At 36.8% G+C, this 27941-nt stretch overlaps 1 protein-coding gene across 4 annotated transcripts in view; it reads left to right on the top strand.

Annotated features, from left to right (window-relative positions):
- DCAF6 (DDB1 and CUL4 associated factor 6) overlaps nucleotides 1-27941 on the top strand; it is a 74482-nt gene that overhangs the window by 17457 nt on the left and 29084 nt on the right. For 3 of the 4 annotated variants that reach the window (XM_030949431.1, XM_030949513.1, XM_030949602.1), the window contains exons 3-10: nucleotides 4938-5030; nucleotides 7630-7815; nucleotides 11187-11300; nucleotides 12366-12501; nucleotides 13347-13561; nucleotides 15339-15432; nucleotides 16749-16868; nucleotides 17085-17330. In XM_030949431.1, the coding sequence (XP_030805291.1) occupies nucleotides 4938-5030; nucleotides 7630-7815; nucleotides 11187-11300; nucleotides 12366-12501; nucleotides 13347-13561; nucleotides 15339-15432; nucleotides 16749-16868; nucleotides 17085-17330 (1204 nt within the window). Of the gene's footprint in view, nucleotides 1-4937; nucleotides 5031-7629; nucleotides 7816-11186; nucleotides 11301-12365; nucleotides 12502-13346; nucleotides 13562-15338; nucleotides 15433-16748; nucleotides 16869-17084; nucleotides 17331-21113; nucleotides 21282-27941 lie in introns of all 4 variants that reach the window. The other variant, XM_030949688.1, reaches the window with a different exon arrangement.

A 27941-nucleotide genomic window follows, 5' to 3' on the forward strand; every position in this document is an offset into this window, starting at 1 on the left:
AGAATATAGGAAAATAATATTTCTTCACTACTTGTTAAATGTTAAGTGACTGATCACTATTCAATTATCTGCCTCTGTGTCATGTAATAGAAATTGCAGATTTGGTGTTGGCTGTTGATGTTGCTTTAATCTACTTGATGGATATTTATTTGAAAACAAATTTTGATGTGATTGTATTAGCTTTGGAAGTATGCTTTAACATATGGCCTAACTGTTTCAGTGGGTGGAAAATACTTAAATTGTAAACTTACAGCATTATTTGCTGGTGTTTAAAATACTACAGTTTGAAAAAATGTCTTTAGAAGTTAAATTTGCTCAGAACTCTCCAGCTTTAAGGAATGGGCTAATGGAGTTCCTACCTCATTTACTGTGGGGTTTTTTGCAAGGAATAATCTTTTAAGGCTAACAACCACTCAGTATAATTTCTTACTATATGTTTTTAAAAAATCTGTGACATAGAAATCAATGAAATTACAATGCTTGTACTGATTAAACTCCTTATTACCATCAATGGTAATTAGGCTTTTTTTTCCTTCTTCCCATAACTGTTGACTCAGTATGCATTTCAAATGTAGGGAATTAATGCCATATTGTCCTATTAAAAGGTGTTTCTGGGTTTGGTTTTTGAGTGGTTGGGTTTTTTTAATGAAGGTTGCATGGCAGGCATTTGGGGGTTTTCTTTGGTTGCTGTTTGGTTGATTGGTGTTTTAAGAAGTTTTTAATTGTTCTGTTGAATAAGTTGTGGCTTATATTTTCTATATAAAGCATGTTATGTAATTGAACACGGTGGACAACTTACTTAAGGCAAGAAATTTTTTTACTAATTGAGGATAAAAGTCCAAGTTCCTACCTGTTAGACAGAAGAGAGATCCCATGGGAGATACAACTGTGTGTATAATCATACCCAGGCAGGATATCTGTGAAGAAGGGAATATTCCATGAATTACTTCACATATCCATGCTCTTGTAACAGTAATATTACCATAACACCTTTTGTTTAAAATCTGAGTATTTTCACCTCAGAGTTCAGGGGCAATTCTCTTTGAAGCAGTCCCATTTTCCCCTTCGTTTGAAGACACAGTTTCTAGCAGTAGTGTGTGAAGTAATTGGTTCTACAGAATTAATGATGTCTGCCAGTAGCCTTATCATCCTTCCAGTGCAGGATGTGCCTCTTTCAACAAGGGTCACATGGTCAAATTCAGTAAGATCGTTTGTGTGCCAGAACTTGCCATTTTCTGTGTTAGCTGTAAAGGGAGCTTGAGGAAATGTACAGAGGTAGGTGAGCTGCTCTGTATGAAGTGATTCAGTCCAAAGGAGAAATGTTGAAAGAGAAGCAATCTGGACCAGCAGCAATGAGTGTGAGGAAAGAAGAGAATAAAGAAACTCTAAAACATATTGAATTGCAGTAAAAATATTGATTCTTTTCTTCCTGGTTTGTTCCTGTGAAAACTGAGGAAGGCTGAAATGCAGGATGTAGATGAAGCATTTGACATGAGTAAATGCTACATTTTGAAATAAAGAATATTACCTGAAGGAGTAACTTCTCATTTCTATGTACAGGCATTCAGATCAATAACAAACCAGCATCCTTCATGGCATTCATCTCCTTCAGGATGGCACTTGGGAACAAGTCCTTTTCAGATGTACTCCTCGAAGCCAGGCTTAAACCAGTATAGGGAGTTTGTGTTTTCTTAGAAACAATTTTCATCTTGTACTCCACTGGATGAAAAGCATTGGCTTTTTTACCCCCTTCTTTGCTTGAGGGATATTCCTGGTATTCTGGATATCTACGGCCATTTTTATTTATTTTCTTCTATTTTTGTATTCTCTTAATCTCTTCTGTTCACAAAAGACTTGATTCTGAGGTCACTTTGCATGGAAGTGAGGACTTTGCTTTTTTGTTTTTTTGAGGATTGGCTGCACTGCCTTCTGCGTTGTCTTTGAGAAAAACACAGAGATAGCAAATTTATATCTGACTAATTGACTAATGAATCAAAAGTGCCTACTGACTCCTTGCAAGGCTAGATGAGTGACAAATAAAATTAGATACAATTAATAATGTGGAGTACTTAATAGAAAAAACTAATTTCACACCTTTGGCTTTTCTTAGCTTGTTAGTAATTGTCTGTCATTTGTGTTTGATGTATCCTTTCTTCTGGGTCCAACACCCTTTCCCAAGGTTTCCAAACTCTCAGAATAGTAACTGTTACATTTTACTTTTAGTTAGGTGTTGAGTGGCAGTGCAGGTAGTACAATATGTAACTTTTTCAAAATAAAAAGCAATTTTCTAACCCATTCTTGTTTTACATTATATTTTAGTAGTTCACTACCATGGAACTACTACTACATGGAGAAGAAACTTTTTAAAATTCTGGTTTTTAAGTGATCCATATGTAAATTTATTTGGGTTAATCGGTATTAGTCAGTAGGTTGTACTGAACACTGTGTATATTGACTGGAAAGGCTCTGAAAAAAAAACCCAAACAAGCTGATTTCACTGAAAAACTTTGTTACTTTTGAGTTATTTGTTTCCAGTAATGCTGAGAAGGTGATTGGGTACAGAATAAAAAAGCCTTTTTAGTTACAGACCTCTGATAATTTGGTTATGACATTCAGGATTATTTTTGAACCAACTTTGGTCTGGGCATGGTATATTAAAATTGCTCAACTGAGGCAATAATTGCAATGAAATTGGAATTATGGAGAAGAATGATTGATGTCTTGGTAGACTTGTGGTGCTGCAATTTAGATAATCTCATCTCCCCTTTGCATCTTCAATGTTTCTCTGCTTTGCTGTCATTCAGGTTTTGTGTTTGCACATAAATATACACATCCACCCCCTCAATTTGTTTAATTTTTTGTGCTAACTTTTCTTTCTCATATCATGACTTTAAATTTTTAGTAGCTTCCTTGTTTTTTCAGTATTTCATTCTTGTTTCTATTCCTGTATTCTTACATTAGCATTTTGGTTTCTTTAGGGCAATGATAATAATACTTTTCTGCCTGAGAGGAAATGTAGATGAAAATAAACATTGCTGGGTTGTGTGTTTGCCCTGGCTGTAGTGCTGTGCAATGTTTGACAACATTTTAGAGTACATCCATTGTCAGGACAGGTTATTTCAATGATAGATGGTTCTGGGGGCTAGTTGAAATTGTGGTTCTTAGTGATTGACAGCCAGAGTTACAAAATCATAAGAGTAGCCATGCAAGGTCATACCAAAGCTCAGTGGAACCTGATAACTTGGCCCTGAAAGTGGCCAGCACATATTTTTGAAGGAAGTTGAGACAGGGCAAGCAGACAGTATTTGATGGGTGTTCTGGAGAACACATTATGCTTTAATGGGTAGATAGAGGTGGAAGCTGCACCTTTGTTTTTGATCATTTTTCATTTCTCTTTGATGAATATGTATATCCTTCCACTTCTGGTGTTCAAGGCATTCTATAGCAATGATTTCCAGTTTCATTAAAAAGCCCTGTGTCATTGGACTGTTTATTTAAGGCCTTCCATTTCTTGTACTAAGAAGATCCAAAAAAATTATTTTTTACTTTTTCCATGTCATTCATGTTTCTCATAAGCTTCTATCATTTCCCTTCCCTAGAGCAGTACATATCATTTGCTTCTTGCCATAAAAAGTGTTAGATATCTGTGAGCACCTCAGTAATTCCTTGTCTTAATTTCTCTTTCCAAGTGGGCAGTAATAGAAATGGAGAACACAGGAATGGGATATGAACCAAACTGCATAGTATGGGACATGTGGGATTGCCATGCATGGATGTATATCCTGCTCTTCTGTGCATTTCCTAATAAATCCTGACAATATCTGGTTGTTTCTGAGCACTGAGCTAGCCCTGGCATAGGCATGTTTGTTTAACACCAGGATCTCTCCTCAAGTTCCTCCACCTGAGAATATAGAGGTGCTGTTATCCCTGTGATCCACCTGAAACTGCTAACTCTGTTTTTGCAACTGACCCCCACTCAACTTGCCATTAAAACAGCAACTAGAATGGTTGTATTTATTTTAAACAAAATTTATTTTTATTGGGGGGGGGCTCAGAGTGAAATATTTGAAATTTAAAAAAGGCATAAGAAAATAATTCAGAACAAAGTGGGTTTTTTACCAATTCTGTAATCCAGTCTGGTACATCACACTAAGGCAGCTGTTCTGCCAACAGAATCTAGCCAGCAGAAAATGGTGATGGCTGCAGTTTGACACTTAAAAGGTATTTTAGAGGCTTACTTGAAATAATAGTGGTCTTGCATGCAGTCTTTGGTGCTTGTGCATGAGCTGCTGCTTGGAGGATACCTTTTGAGCTTCCTGGATTTTGAGTGCTTTCACAGCTTTGTTTCACTGACACATTATTAAGCACAGTCTTGTGAAAAGGAGAATTGATAAGGAAATGTATTGTAAAGCTCTCCCAGTACAATTCTGTAGCTCACTGTAGGATTCTTCTTTCCCAGCCTACTCACACTTTTCAAAAAGGATCTGGGATGGATTCTGCAGTGCTTTTCCCTGAGAAGGTGTGGTCACTGAAAAGTGTGCAAAGCAATGGATGGTCAGAATTTGGATATGGTGAAGATGCAGTAATGAGAGCACTGTGATGCCCTCCAGTTCAAATTCAGAGAACTCTCTGTGGAGTAGATTTGGTACATTAAAGCACCTGAGTATGTAAAATTGTGGCTAGTGTGGGAAGCCTAATTTACCTGATGAGCTCTTGAGGAGCAGAGGGAGTAATTGACATGCCATAGGTGAAGCAGGTGATTCCCTTATCAATTTGTTTTAAAAACACAATTTTTTTTATGCCAGCTGCTTAGAAATTATATCATTTCAGTTGAATTTGTTAACTCCTATTTCTGTAGTGTTGGATGAGTTTGATGTTTTAATATGGTGAAAATTGAATTAATGTAAGTCTAAGCATTTTTTTTTTTATTCATGCAGGTGAATACAATTTGCTGGAATGATACAGGAGAATATATCTTATCTGGTTCAGATGACACCAACCTGGTCATTACTAATCCCTACAGCAGAAAGGTAGGTTTGTTTCTGGCTGCTTGTTAATTTTCAAATAGGATGCAAGTTAGTATTTTTCAAGGTATTAAAAGATATTTCTAAATATATCAGTTTTCAGATATTAATTATGATGTGAAAAAGATAATATCATGCACATCCTAGTGTATATAAATGGGAATAAAATCTCACAGCGCTTTAGAACTTGAGATTTCTAATCCTTTGTGACATTGGTATTATCCCATTTTACGGTACATGGCCTGGCACAAAGAGAGCATGGTCTCACCACAGATTAGTGTCAGAACCAGCAATAGGATTCAGTAATTCTCATGAAATCTTGTAGTCAGATAAACTGTTTTCCTCTCACTTTTAAAATACTGTATCTTTTGCTCTGTGTAATGTACTGTATGTAATGTCTTTCTGTGTAATGTTGTTGGGGTGTCAATCTTGATTATAATAGTTCACTCCAATGTAAAATTACATTGCCTTGTGTGTGCCTGCAAGTGGATGGAGAATAACTTGTACTGAAATAAGGGTTGCAATGCAGCTGAAAGACTCCCAGTAGTGCCAGCTGGCATCCATCAGGTAGTGGCACTGTCCCACACCTTTCTCTTGAAGGAACTGCTGATAGTTTGATAGAAGAGATGCTCTGAGCTGTGTCCTCTCAGAGGCTGACAACTAAACCCCAAGGATATTCTCAAAAATTAAATGTGTGGGAGAAATAGAAGGTATGGTGGAAGGGAGTTTGAGTAGAAAATAGTAGTTTGCTTTCCTGAAGGGTTGTGATGGTTTGGAGTGTTGCCTGTGCCTATAGGTAAGGCCCTTTTGCTCACCTCTCCAAATAAGCCAGAGCTTCCAAACTTCATCTCTTCCTTTCAATTTTGGTGTCAGCCTGAGAGTTCAGATCACTATCACTAGATAAGGTTTCTCTTGGACTGGGAGTTCTGCTGGAAAAGTAATATCCAAGACAGCTGTGAAGTGGATGATGGATATATTCCAAAGTGAATGTTGGTGGACTGACTTGCAGAGTAAGAATTGTTCATGCAAATAAAGGATGTTCAATGTTATTTATTGTGCAGAGTTCATTTTAATATCCAGTATCCTACTATGGGACAGTTGCTCATTATAAAATTTTTACATTAAAATATTGTAATATTTTAAAAGGTGCTGCAATTTAAAGATTTATGCTTTCATGGAACAGTTTTCCCCCCTGTTGTGTACTACTTCTCTACTTAAACATAATGAGGAATATGGGAGATGTTTTGTTTTCTTTTTTTATTTTTCACAGTTAGCTGAGTTATTTATTCTTTGTAACAGCAGAGAAGATGATGATTTTTGAATTTTTTTTCTCCAGTACATGCAAATGTAATTATAAAACAGCAGGTACCAGCAAGAAGACTCAATAATCAGTGTTATTCCTGAAATGTACTAGAGGTGTGATTTTTAATGAGTGTTACAATTGTGTTAGCTTAATTTTTTCTGGCTTGAGTAAGAGGATCTATACAGGAAAAGGCAGCAATTTGGTATCAGAACTGTGTTGTAATTCTGTCATCTTGGCAAATATCCTTATTACCATATTTTCTGTTATTATCTAGGTAGAGTAGCAAAAATAGACTCCAGCCATCAATATTTTGTATCTTTCAGAATATGCAGATACACTGTTAAACTTTTTTAGTGGGAATTAATTAAAAGGTGTGAAATAGCACTTCTGAACTGTTAGTCATGAGCTGCTATTGACAGAGAAACTTCATTTGCAAAACACTTCCTTTGATTAAGTTAATTGAGTGGAAATTTGGAAGTAATTTTCATACTGTAAACAACTTGGTGAGTATTTCTTTCCTAATGGGAGTGGTGAAAATGCAGTTTGCTTCAAGTACTGCAGATGGGAGAAATAAGAATATAATGTTTACTTGTTCACAGGAAAGCATGTGGAGGTTTTTTCAGTTTTGGTAAACTAAATATCTGAGGAAGGATAAAGAGTCACCACAAAGTGTTTAAAATCAGCTGTGATGGTGAAGTAAATCATGTGTTTCTCTGCTTTAGTGTTGATGAATGAGAGTCCAAGTCAAGTCCTGGTTTATTACCCTGTATAATCAAGTTCTTGAATGTTTATTTATTTTTGGCTAGTTTCAAAACATTCTTCTTTATAAATATCAGTTCTCCTTTTTAGAGTGAGTTTAAGAGTAACATCAAATTTTAAAGTCTATAAAGTTGAGCTGGATTGCAATGCCTTATTCTTCGTGGCTTACAGTGTCCCAGATCTTCTAAGTCTCTCCTCACTGGTGTGCTGAGTGGCTGCACCATCACCCTGACTAACATTTCGTTTTGAGAAACCCGATGTGCTCTGGAACCAGCATTGTAAAAACGAAGGTGGCAGCTGCATTCCAGCCCTTGTGTTTTACAGGCTGCTTCGTGCAAGTGCCTGAGCAAATCTCTCTTGTAGAACCACGTTGTTCTTAGAAGAAATTTGGTGCAAAGGCAGCTTGTCTGTTGTGTTGTACTGAACTGTAGGTCCCTGGCAGCCTGTGCATAACTCGTATTTCACAGTCTGAGGTTTTTCCATCCTTTATTTGCTTGGAAAACATCGACCTGCTGCAGCCTCCCTTTTTCCTTTGTTCTCTAGGTTCTCACAACGATTCGCTCAGGACACAGAGCCAATATTTTCAGTGCAAAGTTCCTGCCATGCACCAATGACAAACAGATTGTTTCTTGTTCCGGAGACGGAGTCATTTTCTACACGAATGTTGAACAGGATGCAGAGACCAACAGGCAATGCCAGTACACCTGCCACTATGGGACTACCTACGAGGTACCTCCTGAAAGAAATCATAAGTTTAAGATGGGTGAAATACATGTTTTATTGTATTGTTGCCTAAGATTTTAACCAGGTTGTTGAAAACTTTGTTTCAGTGCAGTGAGAGTTACAGAACTTCTGTCTTTTTTGAATTGCTTTTTTTATCCCATTTAAAAAGTAGACTTGAACAGAGAAATGTGCTGTCTAAATTAAATTGAGAACTTTGCAAAAAGTGGTACTATTAAGACCACTTTGCAAATATAAATTCACCTTCACTGAATGAATATTCTGCAGAGCAAAGCAGATTAAAATTGAGCTCTGAATTTCTTCCTGAAGTAGGCTTGGGGGTGGGGGAAGTGACTGTTTTGCATTTTTATTTTTATTCTTCCCCCCTGCCCCTCCCCTCTTCCCTGAACTTTTCGGCAGTTTCATGTCTTTTTCATAATTTGGATTCTTCTAAGAAGTGCTTAGCTCAGCATGTGTGAACAACTTAATCTGAAAAATGTGTTTACAGTTGTAGATAATTTTTCTATTGTGTATTCTAGTTAACTCTTTAGGTGTAAATTCAGCCACAGTCTTTTCAGTCCTCCCTTGGAAGTTTTGTTCATATAAATTAGGCAAGTGAGGAAGCAAAGTTTTATTTTCCTAACTTATTACTTAATTAAGGAAAATAGAAAGATTTATTGTTCTATCTGCTTCTTTTAAATAACAGCAAAAGCTGCTGCTTGCAAAACTTACTATGCTTAAAATAGAAAAAAATTGTAATTTTTTTGGTAGGTTATAAATGTTCCTGTTTCTTTCATTATTTATTTATTGGGGCTTCTTAACACTACTGCAGTACATACACGGGAAAAATCCCAAATCCATTGGTTTTTAATGTATCCAGCTCAGATTTCATAGCAAGCTTTTAGATCACTTTCTTTGCATGTTAAATGAATAAAGTCTTTAAAACTTCTCATAAAAAGAATTGGAGTGTGTGAAAAAAGAAAGTGGCTGAAGTACTACCAGAGTTAATTTTTGTTCCTGTAGTAAAAGTGTCCTTATGATTGTAATTACATCAATTACATTTCCCTGCTATATTGCACCATCAAAATGGTCTTATTTGGGATGATTTTTATTCAGCAATAATGCTAACAAGAGGGCATTATTATTGTTTTGAATGACAGGAGTGTGGTACAGTTTTGCTTGGTTTTGCTGCTTTTAAACACTTTTAATGGAAGAAATATCAAAACCTCTATATGACACTGGCTGTTTTAACAACTCTGTCCCTTTATGAGGTTACTTTTCTTATCCTGTTTTGCACCGAGGTTGGGAGGTTCCTGGAGTGGGGAGATAATTTCTAAATATTGTCATGGTACTGCCCAGCTGTATGTAACCCCATCATCATGTTAAATATAGAACTTTGACTCACTGGCTTCTCTAAATAACAAAAGTTAAAAGCTCCCCTGAGGTACCAATTCTAAATTTGAATGTGATTTGGATTTATGCAGCACTTGGAGTTTGTGGCAGTTCAAGACATTACAAAAACATGAAACAGAGGAATGTGGAAATCGGTGTAGCTTGTTGTAAACTGAGAGATATTTGTACAATTGTTTTCAGTTCTGAGTGAGAAGAGATAAGGAGGGGAGAGGCTCTTGAGATGTGTTTCTGAAGAATTTATTGTTTGTACAAGAACTTGACAAGTTTGTTTTTTCTCAGCCAAATCTTTTCTTTATGGCTCTGCATGTGAATCGTGTTTCAGAAAGGGAATGTACTTTTATGAACACCTCTCACTTTCTTGTTTTAAATACAGTGAAGTGATCATACAGCTATACACTTTTAAAGTTAAGTAGCAAACAAGTTTCTAGTTAGTAAAAAACCAATTTTATATATATATTTATAATGTGTATTTGTTGAACTTTAATGTAGTAACATTGACTCAATTATTGGGGCTTGCACTTCTCCATTTCTCTGGTTTAGTGCTTATAAAGAACTTAGGATGTTTGTAAACACTGGACATAAAAATTGCCATGTGCAAGTTATATTACATGGATAGCGTGAAATTGCATCAGTGTGAACAAAAATAAAACACAGCTACTAAAAATAAGAGCTTTTCACATTCAGCAACATTATTGGAGCAAAATGTTTTCACTGAAAGCTCTGCTAAATGTTTGAAGAATTTAGTGGATTGCTAACTTTTATAGCTATGCAAATGAAGTTAATTTGAATGAAATATGTAGTGAAAAACAGTCTTCAATATGTTACACTGATATATTGAAGAATAGTGGTCATAGCTCAGCAGTTCTGTTGGTATTCAAACCTTGCCTTTGTTCTGCAAGTTAGACTTCTTATTTGGCACAGCAAGCATTGTCTCAGTTACTGTGCTGAGCCTTAGAAGAGAGGCTGAAACCTTCAGCTGTTGCCTTTGTAACCCCATTTCAGGTAGAGAGGTTTGTAGATATCCATATGTTACTTTTATTAAGAATTTTGGGGGGTGGAGGTGATAAATCATCTAATTTAAAATGTTAAAGAGTCACTCATGCTCTGTGTTCCATGAATGTATTACACTATTAACCATTCTTGTTGCTTTATAAATTTCTACTGATAGTAGCAGGAGTGTAGGGAAAGAAAAATACTGCCACAACATTCTCTGTTTTCTCTTCTAAGAGACAGAGTGTAAGTAAACTGACATTTCCTGTGTATTCACTGACCTGTAGAATTCAAGTCATATTTAACATTATAGTCACTTGCCTTTTTATTTTGTCTTGAGGAGGCTTTGAGTGAAGCCATTCATGTGAGACTCCGTCTGAGTTGTCCCTAGCTGGAGAAGGGCTGAGCTTAGGAAAATGGTTCAGCACAGTGCTCTCTCAAAAAAAAATTTAAAAAAAATATTGCAGTGAGGAGGTAGCTTGGTAACAGCCTTTAATGCAGACTTGCTGCAGGGAACTACCTAGGATGTAAAGGAATAGCCCAATGGGAATAAAAGCTATTTAGAATTTTAAAGGCATTCAGACTTCTGAGGACTTTGTTTGTAATTGTCTCCTATTACTTGATAGAGAATAAACAGAGTTTTTGTTGATTGTTGCAGCAAACTGATAAGTTATCTGAAAAGTGATTGCAGTAAATGTATGTTGTGCATTAAAACATAATAGAAACAACTGTAAGCCTTGACCTATGGATATTTAATTTTATGTGACATTTAAAAGTTTCCTTTGACTTCAACAGTTAAAACCTTTTCTTGAAAATGAAGAAATACCATCAGTTTTTCAATTTTTCTCTTTACTTCACTGGAAAGCTTGACTTGATTCCTAACTGCCTTACTGCTGCTCCAAATATTGATGCTTTTCTTTTTAAATTAGTGCTATTTCTGGAGGCATTAATAATCTTTTTTTTTTTCTTTTGAGCAGATTATGACAGTACCAAATGATCCCTACACTTTCCTCTCTTGTGGTGAGGATGGCACTGTGAGATGGTTTGATACTCGCATCAAAACAAGTTGCACAAAGGAAGATTGTAAAGATGTAAGAATGAAACCTTTTAATAAAGATTACTTTATTAATAGTAATAATAATAAAATAAGTAAAATAAAATAGTAATAAAAATCTTTTAATAAATATTTCCTAAATGTAGAGCAGTGCATCACACAAACACATTATATGAATTCTGGTAAAGCTTTTAGAAGTAATAGATTTCAGGGTCACTGGTGGAGATGACAGTATGTTTCCCAAGAAACAATAAAGTTTGGGAGTCTTTTTTCATTTTTCTTTTTTAGTTTTAATATCTCCTTTGGCATTTTTAAAAAAATTATTTTATAAAAATGCTTAGGTGTGAGGCTCCAGATATGGTAGAAAAAAAAGGTCTGTTGAAATTGAATCTTTTAATCTGGTTTACACTAATAAGGTAGAGTACAAAACTGGAGGCAAAAAATGAGCCTTGAGAATCACCTGCAGCCTTGTATTCTTGAGCATCCTTTGTCCCTCTGTAAGAAAAGATTTAGTAATTAATTATATTAGATTACTGGTATTACCAGTGTCCACTCTGTTTGAATTTTAGGAACAATTTTAATATTGAGTTGGAACAAAAATATCAAAGTATGTATTACTACTCTTGATTAATTTTGCTTAGCCTTGTGCACATTTACCAGTTCTAGGGGTTTCTTTAATTTTTTCCCCTTTACCCAGTTACCTGCCTGTAGATGGAACCTACTCTAATCCTTTAATTGATTTAAACTGTTTCTGCATATGTAGTACTCTTCCACCTCCAGTTACTGTGTTTCCATAAGAAAATCCAAGATGCAAGGTAGTTTATAAGGCTGTTTAGCTTATCTATTTTTAAATGTTCCTGTGTTTTTGTTTTGATTAAGTTTCTTTTTCAGTTGTTCTGGTACCAGCTTTCTTTCTCTGATAGTTTTTCTTCTGTGCAGTGGCTTTTCTGATAACATATTTATGATCTGTCTTCACAGGCCAGACCTATTTTCTCAAAATCTCCTTGACTAAGGGAGGGGCCTGTGTAGTGAAACAAAACAAAAAATTATACTTCAAATGTTCAGAGCTATTATTGCAATGCTGCATTTTTGTGTGTTCCAGGATATTTTAATAAACTGTCGTCGTGCTGCCACCTCTGTTGCTATCTGTCCACCCATCCCCTACTACCTGGCTGTAGGCTGCTCTGACAGCTCAGTGAGGATCTATGACAGGAGAATGCTTGGCACAAGGGCAACAGGTAGGAGCCACATTGTGCAGTGAGCATTTCTAACCACTGACAGTGCCCAGTTCAGGTTATTTTCAAAATAGGTGGTGAATGACTCAAGTGTAACACTGCAGAAGTGTAGCTTCCTTCTCTGGGAACTATGCTTTGTAATAGTAGAATCATTTCACTCTAATATTTGCTAATGCAGAAATCTTCAAAGAAGTAAACCTTATGTCTTTATGCATCTTAGAATGCATTGTGTACTGAATGCAGAAAAGGACATTTTATAACGTCTCTTCATTCATCTTGAAATGTGTGATTCCAGGATTCCAAAAAGCCAGATTGCAGCCTCCAGTGGTCCACCTGATTTTTAATTAAGTTCTTGTACTCTACCATGCTGGAACTTGATGCTTCTTATGGGAGGAGATCTTAAGAACTCCATAATATCCTGCACTGTGCTTGCCTTTGTAGTGCAAAGGCACTGAATTCCTTTCTCATTTGTGTGTAGATATAGATTTGCATCATTATTTTGTGGTTTTTGGTTCTAAAAATTCCATTTGTGCCACATTTGACAGATAGCTTCCATACCACACCATGTGGTGGGTATGTGAGTCATTTATATAAGTGTGTGTTTTGAGCCTTTATTATTTGTAATGTACACAGAATTTGTAAACAAAAATAATAAAGATTGTAAAATCTGATATGTCATTCTCCAGATAAAAAGTATTGCAGAAACTACAGGATACATAGCTTTTCCCTGATTCTCTTTTGTTAGATCCCAAATAAAGGGTTTATTGAAGCTGTTGAAAATTTGCAATAGTAAATGTGTAATTCTTTTCTTCCTGCTCTCTTTCCCCTCTCTCCCTTTTTTAATAAAGGGAATTATGCTGGCAGGGGCACTGTTGGAATGGTGGCACGTTTTGTCCCTCCTCATCTCAACAACAAATCCTGCAGGGTAACATCCCTGTGTTACAGTGAAGATGGCCAAGAGATCCTTGTGAGCTACTCCTCAGATTACATTTACTTGTTTGATCCCAAGGATGACACAGCACGAGAACTTAAAGTCCCTTCTGCAGAAGAGAGAAGGGAAGAGGCAAGTGGTTAAGATGACCTCCTTTCATCTTTTATGTTTTATAGCTTGCAGCACACAAGAAATACCATCAGCTGTGTTCCCCTTTAATCTGAAAATAATGTTGCTGGTCGTAGACTGAGGTGTGCCAAGTAGATTGTTACAAAATTGTGTATTTTTAATACATATTTATTTATGTATTTATTTACAATATTTTGTCACTCTGGTTTTCCTTCTCATCTGCTTTCCCTCTCAGAGATGAGAAGGCATCTGCCTGAACCTTGGGGCGTAAGGCCAGCAAGGCTGGCAGGTCACTCTGTGTTCTGCTACTTTTCATGCCATGAGAAGCATATTCCTTGAAATTAAATATTATTACTCCTTGGTAAAAGTTATCATTTCCTGGCAGATATGAGGGTAGTACAAGATGTTTAGATCAAGGAGGTGAGCCACTGTTACTGAGCAGTATTAAAATTTTCAAAATTCAAGCAGTTGTTAATTTTATCAGCTCAGTTACAATAACGCTGACCCTTCCAATCTAAATTTTCTGATCAATATTAAAAAATTGCCTTTAACTGCAATGAAGTTGTTTCTGTCTCTCCCTGCACTCTCCCAACCATCCTCTGCTTTTTTTCTCTGTGTTTTGCTCACCCTTTCACAAACTCTGTATCCCGAGTTCCTCATCTTTAGTCTGAGGCCACAAGGGAGTTCTCAATGAGTTGTCAGCATCCTGCTGTCCTCACCTGCAGGATCAATGTGATGATAATGATGATGATTTCTTTTTCCTTTTTGCTGTGAGAAGTCTGATGTTGACATTTCCTTCCTCCTTTTTCTTTGAATCTGTTTGGAACAATTTTTAAATGTTTTCAAACACATTTTACGTTATGTGTTTTATTAGTCAGGAATAGAGTCAGGAATTTTGCTTTTAAATGCTTATTCTTTGTCCTTGTTATCCCTAAAAATGTTGAGTATTTTTATTTCAGCCTGGCTTAAAGTCGTATAGAGTAGAAGAAATGTAAAGACTTCTTCCAAAATCTGCTAGTGGAATCATGGAAGTTAAAACTTTGATATGCTTTCACTGCAGGGCATTTAGTTTAAAATTGTCAGCACTTTCTGGGTTGGCTGGTTAATTTGGTTTGGTTTCTTTATTTTTGTTAAGGCCAGAAATATCCAGCCAATACACTTGACTTCAAACTCTGACCTGCCTTTCTATATGAGCAAAGGACTCCCTGTTTCTCTTGAAGTTGCTGAAAATAACACCACCATTTAGTGATTGTTTTATACTTCCTGCTGTAAAAAAAGTGTTAAAAAAGCTAAAAGAAATTAGGTTGAAAAATAAACCAGAGTTTATTTGCATAAAATGTTCTTTTTTTAAAATGTCTGATATTTTTGCTATTGCTTAATTACAAATCCACATTTTGTTAAGCTGAAACTCTTATACAGTTTTTAATGTGAAGAGGTGAATATTTTTGCAGAATTCAGGCTGAATTTAAGAAAACATTAATTATTATTGATCACTATAGAAAGATTCAATTAACATTATGAAGCTAGTTTAAGATAAAAGCTGCATTCGTTCTGGGAGTCATTTATTCAGGCTGTTAAAGCTAAAACTCATGGATTTTGTTGATAAGTGTTGTGCTTATTCGTGGGTAGTCTGAACATAAGGCTGACGTTCTGTGTTTTGGTGACAGGTATGAATTTAGGTGACTTAAGAAAACAGAGATTTATCTTTAGGCTTAGAATCCTGTACTGTAGAACATAAATAGCTGTGTGATGCTTTTCTCTCTTTTTTTCTCTCCCCCAGTTACGTCAGCCTCCCGTTAAACGTCTGAGGCTCAGAGGGGATTGGTCAGATACTGGGCCAAGAGCAAGGCCTGAGAGTGAGAGAGAGAGAGATGGTAAATGCATTTGCATTTGAAGGGGGGTTGTTGTCTTTGCTGCTGTGTTTTGTTGAGTTTTTGCTTTGTTTTGGGGTTTTTTTCTTGCTTTGGTGTGGGTTTTATTTTCCAGTTTTTCTGACGTATTCCCAAAATGCGTGCTTCAGATTGTCCTTGTGTTAACAATCAGGCAAGCCTTAAGATGGTTTTCTTAGAATTTAGCACAGAGCTGCTATTGCACAATGAATTTTACAATTGAAAATATTGAAAATATTCTTACCAGGAAAATTATATTGTTTCATTTAGGCTGCTGTAAGTAAAGGAGAGCTTTTTTTTCATTGTCATTGCTCAGGGACTAACACTAGCACTTATTTCTTTTTTTTCCCAGTCACACCTCATACACAATCACAATTACAAATGAAATGCTTTTTAATGGTTACGTTAGGGAACTGGAATTCAAAGCAATAGGATTCTAATATTATACTTTTCATTTTTATAATGTCATTTAGTAACACAGGGTGGCAAATTTTTATGCTTAAATTTTCATGTTTACAATATATTACTCAATTGCTTGAGATTTTAGTAAATAAAGCATTTCCAAAGCAATGCTTGGGTTTCAAAAATTGGGATACCAAAGTAGGGCAGAGCCTTTTTTGTCACTCATCTTAATTTTCATCTAATAATGTGTTTCTGTTTAAATGTGACAAGCTGTGGGGTTTCAGATATTTGACTCTACTTCTCCTAAATCTTGCTCCCTTTACTGCCTACAGTTTCCTTTTCCAGACTTTCTGTGCTGTTGTTATCATTTTCCTGCTTCCCCAAACTAGAGTGGAAGTGTCTGGGATTCTGTACCTGATACAGGCAGTAGGAGATGCTGTTTAGGGAGAGACCATGAGCCTGTCCTCTTAGTCTGTCTTTTTGCTCCTCCAGTATTTGGAATTACTGGATTAGAAACACTGGGGGATGTGATCCCATCTGCTCCTTTACAATCTGCATGTGGTTCTGTTGCCTGTGGGCTTCTGAAACCCTTTTTTTAATATGTTGATAATATTCCCTATGGCATCTGTAACCACCTTTAGTCTGTTTTCTTTGGCTGTTGAAATTCCATTTTTTAAGGTCGGAGCTGTACAGGAGGGGAATGAGGGATCCGAGCAGAGGGTCAGAGATCTGTACTGTGGAAATGAGGATAGACAGGGGCATTGGGAACAGGCTGAAGGGAATTGTTTCTTGTGGGAGAAGGGGGTGAGGGGTGATCTCCATTCCTGGAAGAAATGAGGGGGGGAAAGGTACTTTTTGGTAAACTTGCAGATAAAATTTCAGCACCACTTGTTCTACAGGGGAGCAGAGTCCCAATGTCTCTCTGATGCAGAGGATGTCAGACATGCTGTCAAGGTGGTTTGAAGAAGCCAGTGAAGTTGCACAGAGCAATCGAGGACGGGGAAGATCACGATCCAGAGGTGATTTCCTTCTTTTCAACAACAGAAATTCTGTTTATAGTGGATGTGCAGGCTTGGAATATCAGCCTTTCCTAGGTGTAAATAAAATTTTAGTGCACTGAAGAGCTGAGCACAATTATTTGCCAAAGGAATGATAGTGCAAAGGGATCTTTAGGGGCAGAGTAAGTTTACTTTTGAGCTCTTTTTCTTGCTTTTTTGTTCTATTTTTAATCAAAGGTGGGACTAATCGGACTGATGCTCCTTCTGCTAATAACATGGCACCTAGTAGAGAATCAGAAACTGCAATGGAAGTAGATGGTTCTGAACAGCTTCCATCATCTTCCTCTTCTACCATGTCAGCTCAAGCTCCTTCAACATCATCTTCAACAGAAAGTCCCCCTTCAACTTCATTACTGTCCTCTCCTGATAATGAACAAAGGCCTTCTTTTGGGGCCTCAACTCAGCCTGTGCTGCATCAGTCTGGTGAGAAGAAATCCATCTTGTCATTGTTTGTGAAAAATAAGAAACAATTCTCTTTTAGGATATTTTGGGTAATTGATCTCTATCTGTTTTCTTCCTTGCATATCCTTAATGAGACTTAGGTGTTTTATAGTTACCTAGTGGTTGCAGCTGTGGTTTAAAGAAAGAGTAAAACCATCAACTCTATGCCTTTGTCTGAAAAAGAAATTTGCAAGGGGATCACCAGTATTTTGAAGTAAAAATAAAAACTTTTTGCTTATTTTTTTCTAAACTTACTGTTGTTGTCTTCATGGAGTATAGTGACATCTTGCCCTCTTCCACTGGGGTTTGGCTGTAGCAGCACCAGTGCAATGAATAGCAGAACCTGTGCATGTTAAAATCAGGGGAGGTGGGGGATGTGTCCTTCAGGAGAAACCTCCATCCTCAACGTTTCAGAGTCAGAATCTACCATATTAAACATAATTGCTTCAAGCTATGTCATTGAAACTTTGTGGGTTTCAAAAATATAATGCGCCAGAGAGGATTTCTGGAATTGTGATGCATTTTCTAGTCTGCATTTTAAGGAGTCTGTGCTGACCAGAAAAATATTTTTCTCTGAATGTGCTTGAATTTCTAAGCAAAAGTTTATTCTGCTAGCATGAAGCTGAAGTTATTTCTTAGTCTAGCTCTTTTCTGAGAGTGTTTCTGCTTTATCAGTGTTACTTTGGACTTCAGAATATATTTAGTTTTGAAAGGGGTAGTGATGGTTGATTGACAGACAATGCATACTTTCTAATTTGCTGTATAGTATTTGTTAGATTCTTTGACTAAATCTAAGCAGGGTGTCAGATTGGCAGTTTAAAATTGTCTACAGGACTCATGCAGGCATAAATGTAGTAGTGCAGGGTGTTTGCACACCTAATAAGCATGCTGTTTCAGAAGCAATGCAAAAGGGATACTAGAGTGACTGGAAAACAAGTTTTGGGTAACATGGGTGAGTTCAGGAAGAAGGGAAGCTCCTGGGCAGAGGGGTAGCACTGTGTCTGTGAATGAGCAGGCTACATTGGGAATGTCCATTTTGCAACATTTATGTACCCTGGTATCCTGTGGCTGTGCTCAGTTGTGAGATTTTATTTACTCACAGTCTGTAGTTTATAAATCTACCTGCCTTCTGCATTAAGGACAGGATTCCCTGAGCTTGTTCACCTGCGTTTAAAGATGAATAAAACCTACTGCTTTTGTGAGGTGACAGGAGAGGTAAAGTGCTAAAAGGAATAGTTTAAATACAGTGGGGCTGAGTAGAAAGTCCAGACAGAGGTGTGTTGTAAGAAGTGGGTGACTGGGAAAGCATTTTGGAAGGTGGAAGAAGGAAAAAAGGTTTTCAGCCACTATTTTGTGTAAAGTCATGGCAGATACAAGTTTGACTATTGTAGCAAAGAATCAGCAAATGAAGAACTTGTTTTCAGGAAATGACTTCTTTAGAATCAGAGCATGAATTCCTAACCCAGGCCTGTAAACAGCTTTCCATAAATCATTTCTACTCTCAACAGAGGCATTATGGTAATCCTGTGTTTGAAATCACAGTACCTTTGCATAAGTACACAGTTCCAATTTATTGTTGGTTTGGTGTTCCAGAAAATGTATCACATGGTGAGCATTTGAGCTTCTATATCTGAATTACTTTTAAAAATATTAAGAGATAAAGTGCCTGTTCAAAAAGGAGTCAGTACAGAAATGGTTTGGTTCTGGGTCTTGGTGGGATAGATTTCTTTAGCAGAACATGTATTCTACAAGTTTGAACATGGAAGTTACAATTAAACAACAAAATCAGTGCAAAATCTCAGTGGCCTGTTACTGCCAGAACATTTGAATAATTTTTTAATATATGTATATAATGAGAACAATTGCTGGAGATTGTCATGCTTGTCACTAAAGGAAAATACTAGAAATTTATTTTCTTACCCTTCTTGTGCCATTCAGTGGAAATCTTTAATTTTTGTATATTAGTTTTAAGATGCGGATGTTTTAAACCACTAATAAACACTAGGTGCAACAAACAGTAAAATATAATACAGTTTTTCTCATTAATAAAATTCCAGATACACACAGGGGAGGGGATGCAGGGAGCCAGTTGGCTAATTAGTACAAAGCTTCACCCTAATATGTGTTCTGATATAAGGTAACTGCTTTTAAATTTTGAATGGAAATGTGACAATAACTTGGGTTTTTTTATTTATTTCTATTTCTTTGCTCCATTTGCTGGCAAAATAAACATTTGCTTAGATATTCTGGAATATATTGAAAAGTATTGTCACCGAGCATATCCAGCATAGCAGCTTTTATATTTGGTATTGTAGTTCTTGTTACATCTTAAATTGTGGCTGTCTCTTAACTCAGTGGAACTGAATCAGCAGCAAGTACTGAAAACTGCAATTTTAGGCATCGTTGAAATTCCCATAAAAGTATTCCCTAGGCTATTTGGAGTTTTTCTTTCCATAAATGGTTTTGGGACATGAAAATAATTCAGAGCAAATCTCCTTGATGCCATATTCCTTTTAAGAACTCTGTCTTTATTTTTGTTACAGCTTATCAACCATAAACTGAGAGCATGTTTTTCCCAGAAATGATATTAGACTAAGTACATTAAACCTCATGACCATTTAGTATTAACTGGTGCTTGTCACTAACTTTCCAATTACTGGATTCTTGTTTTGGGTTTGTTTCTCTTTATAAAAGAAAATTTGTTTGTTTCACTGGATGGATAAGGGTTACAGAACATTTGTTAAGCTTTTGCCTGGCTGAAAGGTCTCATGCCAATGTAATGCTCTCTACTATTTTAGCATTGTGTGATTCAGGCACTGCTATTAAAGACACAATCTGTGTTATTTAAAGAGGAGCACTTGCCACACAGCATTTGTGTAAGTGGAGGAAATCTGCAAAGAGCATGGAAATAATAAAAAATTGCTTGGTCACCTCATTTTGTAGCAGTTTGCAAAAGTATTGGTCATCAGGCAATGAACTAACATGCCAAAATAGTTTAACTGGCAAATGAATAAAGACAAAATTATGAAAACAGTGAAGCCTCTGAAGATGGGACTAAAAGAATGATCTATTAAGAGGATGCTACTAAGAATTGCTTCTGATCCTATAAATTACTTTGTCTGTAGGACCATTTAACTGTGATTTCAGACTGTGAATCCTTAACCACAGGCAATGTCTGAAATTAAAAATGAATTCATGGAGAAGTCTATTTTTTGGTTTAGCTGTTGTTCTGCTACCTCTTTCCATAGTTCCAGTTTACTTCTTGCGCTGATTTGATTTGATCAAAATGTACCTTTTTTTTGGAACCATCAGGAAACTATTGCATTCATTTTGAAGCCTTACCTGTAGACCACATTTGCATAGTTTTACACCAAATATTCTCATTTATTCTGTGTGTTAGGAACATCAAAATGAATACATCTGTTGTGTGCTTTGTTTTGATTTAACCAGGCTGTATCTATTTTCCTTAACTAATTCTTTGTTTAATGGTTTCATTGCTGGAGATGGGGAGGGGGCTGTATTGTATGGCACAAATCCTGGACATTTAAATCCTATGATTCATGCCTTTAGGAAGAGAAAACTAATTTCAGTATTTATATTTTACGATTTCTGGCTGTTAGTATCTTTTTTTTCCACTGTAATGACACTTAGTACCTGTTGCTTTTCTCTTTAGTCAGTCCCCCACCCCTCCTATATATTCTATATATTAATTGCTCAATGCTTCTCTCTTCCCCCCTTTGTCTGTCTCCCCTCCCTATTTGTCAGAGTTAATGGGACCCGAGTTAGCAATAATCCGTAGGGGCCTGCAGCGACTGAGGCTTAAGAAGGCAGAGCAGCAGAGACAGCGAGAGCTGGCTGAGGGTTCTGCACCACAGCCCTCCTCTTCTGAGCAGCCCACCCCTAAGGGCTCCTCACAGGACCCTCAGGCAGCAGGTTGTCACTTGCCAAGGTTTCTCCAGCAGATGATGTAGCTGTAGTTTGTGCTGCTGTTGTTTGCTGAGATGCTTCTCCTCCAGAACAAGGCATTTCCTGCATTTGCTGCTTGTCTTGCCTTGCATGTGGTGGTGTTTATCATCACATGGGCAGGGAAACGGTTGGATGGACAGGTTTATTGATCTAACATGTTTGGGTTGAGTGACACTCTGTGGAAATGGTTTTCTAGGTGCATGGTATCAGGCTTGTGCAACGGTTGTTAGAACAGCTGAGCAAGAAATTGCCGTGTTCTGAGTAGGAGAATTGCACACTGAAATTGCATTTGGTGCTACTTGTATCCAACAGTAACATTTACGACTTGGCTTTGGGTTAGCATGTGTTCTAAATCAGAATAACAATTCAGTAAAACAGACTTTTGGCACTCCTCAGTGCTGTGGTTTTACAATAAGTGTAGTGAAAATACTTGTACCTAGCCAAAGTCCCCAGATGTGCTCTCCTTTTTTTGAACAGAGCAACTTTTCATTTCACCATCCTCTTTCTCTCTTGTCTTACTGAAATTAAAGATGATTACAAGAAAGTCTCAAATATGTTTGCAATAACATATTTGAGAAAGTTAGGGCAGAAGCATGCATATGAAAAAAGAGGCAAACCCTAAAGCATAAATGAAGCAAACTTTGTTGTGGCACCATGTAAAAATGAGTGAGCTGCCTGCTGTGTGAGAATTCAGTGTATTTTGTGTTGCAAAGTCATGTCTAGCAGTGTCTCTTCTGTGGATAAATCCTGTGGCAGTTGAGATGTGGCTAAATTGCTTTTAAGGATTGTGTCACACATTTACAGCTATCTTGCCATGGTTCAGTCCATTCCTTAATCTGGACCTCCACAGAACAATTTAATGTAACAGTGGCTGATGCCCTAGTCACAATATGCAGTTACTGAATTCTGAATAACTTTCTACGCTAGAAAATACTGCAGTGAGGTTTTAGAGTGTATTGGAAACCAGTACATCCTGGGAGGGTGTGTGCCTATCTTAGGGATGGCAGCCACGGGTGCCAGTTTACCTGTAGGAGAACAGGAACAGCAGTGTCGTGGTGGCCTTGTAGGGGGCTGAAGTTTCCTGCCAGGACAAAAAAAAACCTACCCCAAAAATCTACCAATTTTGGTTTTGTCTTTTTTTTTTCCTCCAGCAAACTGAATATCAAAATTTATTAATTCAAATCTAAGTATTCATAGAGTAAAAATCGTAACACAGTCAATAAATCTTGGTCTCCCATTTCCTTTTCAGAATGGCTTAATTTTTAATTTTTTTTGCTGAATTGCTTCCCACTGAATCGAAGTAGGGAATAAAGTTTGTTTACAGCCATGTCTGGAGGTTTATCTGTGGCGATTTTGCTACCTCTGAAGGGTGTGTTGGTCTGGGTTTCACTTGGTACATCTCTTCCATCTCTTCCTTAGTGCTCCTTCAAGAATGCAATGTAATTTTTTTACTCCCTGTTGCCTGTGGGGTTCCTACAGCACACTGTGGGATCCATAGTGCCACAAATGGAAAGGTTTAAGCTAATTGCTTTGACTGGGAGGCAGAGGGGTCTTGTGCGTAGTTTGGACCTCCCCAACACTACTTCTTGGAGTTTTTGAGTTCCTACATGGTTAGAATTTTAAGGGAATTCTTGGAAACATTCGATACTTTTGTTTGGAATCACCAGGAGCCACATACACAGCCTTGGAGGAAACTAATATTTGTATATTTATCCCTTTCTGCATGTAAATGAATTTACATTTACATTTTACATTGTCATATCATGAATTACATGACAATGAATTTGCAAATTTAACCATTTTACTTACTAAGTAATTGCTTTGAAAAACAGATTTACTCAGTGCTGTGGAAACATTTATTTCTGGGGAGACAAAAGGGGAACCATTTTTCTCCAAAAACTCCAGCTCATTGGGATGTATCTTCTTGAGGTTTGGTCTGGTGGGTGGAATTGTTGTCTTCAGCAGTATTGGCAGCGAAAGTCTTAAAATGAGAAATTTAAATTTGAAAATATTTAATATGTTTGGCCAGTTAGTTCTAGAGAAATTTGATAGAAGATTACACTGTCTTTTCCTTTCTATTTGTATGTGTAAAAATAATATATTCCTGTAGTGCTTTGTCAGCTTCTTTCATTGCATTCCTCCTTCCTCTTCTCTGGGAGGGAACAAACAAAGCTCATTTCTTTTGACTGAGGATCTCCTTTGCACTTTTTATTTACTTCATAAGATTTCTGCACTCTGGACATGGAGCTATTCTCTGTACTTCCTCTTTTCTTTTTTTTGAAAGTTACTTTGTTTTATTTTCCTTTTCTGACCTCCCAAGATTTATTTTTGCAAGTTGCTTATTCATAATCTATTCCTTTGGAAAACCAGTGCTGCACGTTTTTGGTCCCTTGCTTCTCCATAGACACAATTGTTTTCTAACCCTATGCTTAGCTGGTTATTCAGAAATATGGTAGGAGAAAAATGAGTGAGTAGTTTTGCATTGTTTAGTGTCTTTTAAAAGCAATAAATTCCTATACAGAGACAATCTCTATTATTTTTCCTGAAAGGTTGTCTTTTCTGCCCTGTCAGGGGGCAGGTATTCCATTTTCAGGCACATACTAGATGTAAATTTTCAAACAAAAAAATTACACCACAAAATGTGTCTGCAAGTTCTCAATCCCTGCTCTGATAAAACCTGTATAATTTGTACTTGCAATTTTGGAGGGAATTCAGTGTGAGACTAAGGCCACTTCTTCTGATTTGTACTTCATTATTAATCCTTATCTTTGCAGGCACAGAAGCTTGAGTAGGAAGAGAAAAATATCCCAGCCATGTAAGAAATTACAAGTAGAAAATGTCAAGAGCTGAAAGCTTTTACAGGTTTAATAGAAAATTAGACTGTGTGGTAGTTATTCTGTCTCCCAGTTACATGAGAATTTGTAAGATCAATCTGTAGTAATTAACCTATTTAGAAAAATATGGTCAAAAATTTATAGTTTTGAATGTGAAAGGGAGATGAGTTTTGACTCGGAGACAAAAGGTCTCAGATGACAGAGATTTTGTTTTAGTGGATACTAAATTTGGAATTTGGCTGAATTTTAGAAGCAGTGTGTGCTGCATTGATCAGGTCTATTTTGTCTTCAAGCCTTTGCTTAGGTATTGAATAGATTCAGATATTTTTGGTTGCCACTTTATTTAATTAGGGAAACTACAGTAAATATAATCCAGTAAATATGGATTTTTACTTATTGTATGATTTCTCCCTCAAAAACCTAGTTTTTCCTTGCATTTTTGTGGCATTTCATAATATTTACATCCTGTGCAGTATTTAAACAACTGCATTTATGTGCTGTATGCAAAAAACAAAGAAAGTAAACCTTTTTAACCTGTTGTTATTGCTGCTATGCCACATATGCATCACCACTACTACATCACTTCTCATTCTGAGAATTTTAAGGAGATGGAATTCAATTTGAAATGGCCATGAAATGAAAAAGAAAAAAACATACAAAACCATGAATCAACATTAGCCCTTTTTTTTCTGAGGAAAAAAATTTGATTTATACTGCATTTGCTGTGGAATGCAGATATATACATGTGCATGCTGGCATATTGCAGAACCTGTCCTGCAAATTGACTTTTGTTTTTAAGTTTTTGGTTGATCTATACATTGAGGCTCTAAAGCAGAGCAAACAGGACCTTAATTTCTGTGTTAAAGCTTTTGGAGAAGAACAAGGGAATGACAGCAGTTTTTATAATTAGATTATTTGCTAACACTTCAATGTAGAAATTTACATGAAGATGTGGAAATAATTGAAGTGCGTAATATGTAAATGAGAGCATTTTCACTGTGCAAAGCAACTATTTATAGTTATTAAATCAAGTATTTAATTTCTTAGATTCCTCTACATGTATCATGTTTAGGACTTTAAAACCATTCTCACTGCTTTAGACCTCACCCTGAAGCTGGTGATACAAGGAAGATTTTTTTCAACTAAAACTGAGGTAGCATGCTAATATTTTGGTGAAGTCAGATGCTGATTGCCCAAATTGTAGGAAGATCCTTCAGCATATAACTGACCTTAAAATTATCTTCTATTTTCTGTTTGAGGTTCCCCAAATTTATGAATCTCCAGTTCCCTCTTTAAGTGGTGCTCCAGTTTAGAATGTACTAGTGACATTACAACCAGTGGTGAACTGCATTGGGATGTAGACCCAGCCTGTGAAGGCTCAGGTAAGAGTTTGGATTTTTGTTTGTTTTTTTAACTATATGGCACAGTTTTGGTAATTTTTAAAAAAGCTTTATAAGAAATTATGAAAGTATATTTTTCAGATTTTTTTTTTACAAAACAAAGCCATATATTAAAAAAAGAGGCATTTACCTGAACTTCTCTAGGCTGGTTTCATGGTCATGCTGATTTCCCTGCCTGAGGTGGGGGTTCCAGACTGCAGAGCCACTTGAGGGGGTGCTGGTGATCTGTGGCTTCAGGATACTTGGAAAAGGAAGCAAAGGGGCTTCAAATTGCTACAAACAATTCTATTCTTAATTCAGGTAATTAGGATGTTTCCTATATGTTGGTTAAATATTCATTTATTAAAGTGCAATGCATTCACAAAGTTGTATGGAGACTTGGGTGTAACAGTGAGATGTGGGAGGTTTAATCCTCCTTTGGCATGGACTTCTACCTAGAAACCTTGTCATTTTCACTTACTGTGGTTGAATGATGGACAAGGCAAAACATACCTACTTTTTGCTTACTGCTGTATAGAGTGAGGTCTGAATAAAATTAAAAGTGGTGGTAAAGGTAGTAGAGGTAATTTCTTAATATTTCTAATTAATATATGTTAGTTCAGTCTTCTGATCATAAAGGTCTGAATTACAGAGTTGATGAGATGAGCTTTTCCAGCCAAGTGAAATATTTGGCAGCACAAAATACCTCTTAAACAAGGGCATATGAGCTTTTAGAAAGGATTGGAGTGCAGGAACAGAGCATGGCTGGGATCACTGTCCTGCATTAGGTTTCTCAGCTTGCAGTCCAGGACCTGCCCTCCCTTTAGCACTTCTGATACAAGTTAATCGCAGCCATGGACTTTGTGAGCACAAGATCAAAGCCAGCCCTTGAAGGAGGCACAGATTCCTGTGCTGAGTCTGCTGGAACACAAAGGAGATCATCTCATGATGTGGAACATCTGTACACCAGCTTTTTGCTTTGATTTACCTTCTAAAAAGTGACTTATTAATCCATTGAAAAAACTCCCCTGTAAATCCTTCTCTTCTGATTTAGGTATTATATGTAAAGCACACTTCACTTTTGGAAAGTAAAATTATTAATGCTACAAATCTTCTACTTAATAGCTACATGACATAAATCTAGATGATAAATTCTGTGGTCTGACTTAGGTGTGCTTGGTGCAAGGCATGGGCATGGTTGAGCAAGGAAGACAAACCAGAACCAATTTAATGTTCCTCAGTTACAGAAATAAGCTGTGCAAGCCCAGTTCCCAAAACCAGGTACTCCCCAGAACACACTGCCTCAGACTCTCCTTGTCTCTCTCCTTTGTTCCTCCTCTCTTTCCCTGCACCTGGATATCAGTGTGGCAAAGGAGCACACTGCCATGCTTCCACCAATGGCTGGGAGTGAACAACTGCTTTGAGAATATGTGTATTTAAGGAAGCTTGGTCAATTTAGCAGGTCTAATGGCTGTACTACAAAATAGGTCTCACTGGTGAGTCTGGCTCAAAGCTGGAAGAGAGTTTCCTGTAGGAGAGAGTATTATTTCATTGCTTTCCTGATATAGGATGTACATTTATGTTAAAATTCACTTAGCATGCTGTGATGCTGGCAGACTGTGACTCAGTTTGTAATACAGAATATTAAATCCTTTCAGTTTAGGATGGATTTGTTTATAATAGATGATTATCAAGTGGAACCAAGATGTGATACTCTAGCCAATATCTTTAGAGTACTGCATTAATTTATGTACATCAGCTCATCTTCAAATAATATAGAAGTAAGATCTGGTCTTCAGAGGTGACAAGGGAAATAGACTCACAGAAGATACTGAATATTGCATCTGCTGTGTCTGTGCAATGAATGAGTGCTGGTGATAGTTATTAACTGGTAGTGTCCAGGGGAAAAAAGGCACTTATCTGCTGAGGGGGGTGTTTATTCTATTTATTTGTTTCTGTGATTGATGGGGATGCTTGTAAGACTGACGGGTGTGGTACTGTGATAAACTGATCAAGACTTGTTCTCAGTCATCAGAGGTGCAGCATCTAAGAATGCAGAACTACCAAAGTGTCATATAAGTGGGATGTGTTTTGGTGCTTTGATGTTCTAAAACATTATTATTAAAAGAGTGTTTAAATATTGGAGGTACTGGTATGCCATGGAGTATTTTATGCTGAAGTATAAATATTCTGAAATTTACATTTTGCACATGGTGTGAAATACTGGTGTCATTTGGTAGCTGGAGCAAAGGCTTTAGGAGTCGTGACTCTTCAGTGTTTTTCCTGACATGTCAGAAGTGTGAAGAACACAGTAAAATATTTGGTAATGGTCAGGCATTTTCATTATCAACATGTCAGCAAGCTTCAGGCTGTTCAGTGAATAAATAATGGTTTGAAACAAGTGGCTTTGCTTC

Source organism: Camarhynchus parvulus, chromosome 1 (assembly GCF_901933205.1).
Source record: "Camarhynchus parvulus chromosome 1, STF_HiC, whole genome shotgun sequence".
NCBI classification, from domain to species: domain Eukaryota; kingdom Metazoa; phylum Chordata; class Aves; order Passeriformes; family Thraupidae; genus Camarhynchus; species Camarhynchus parvulus.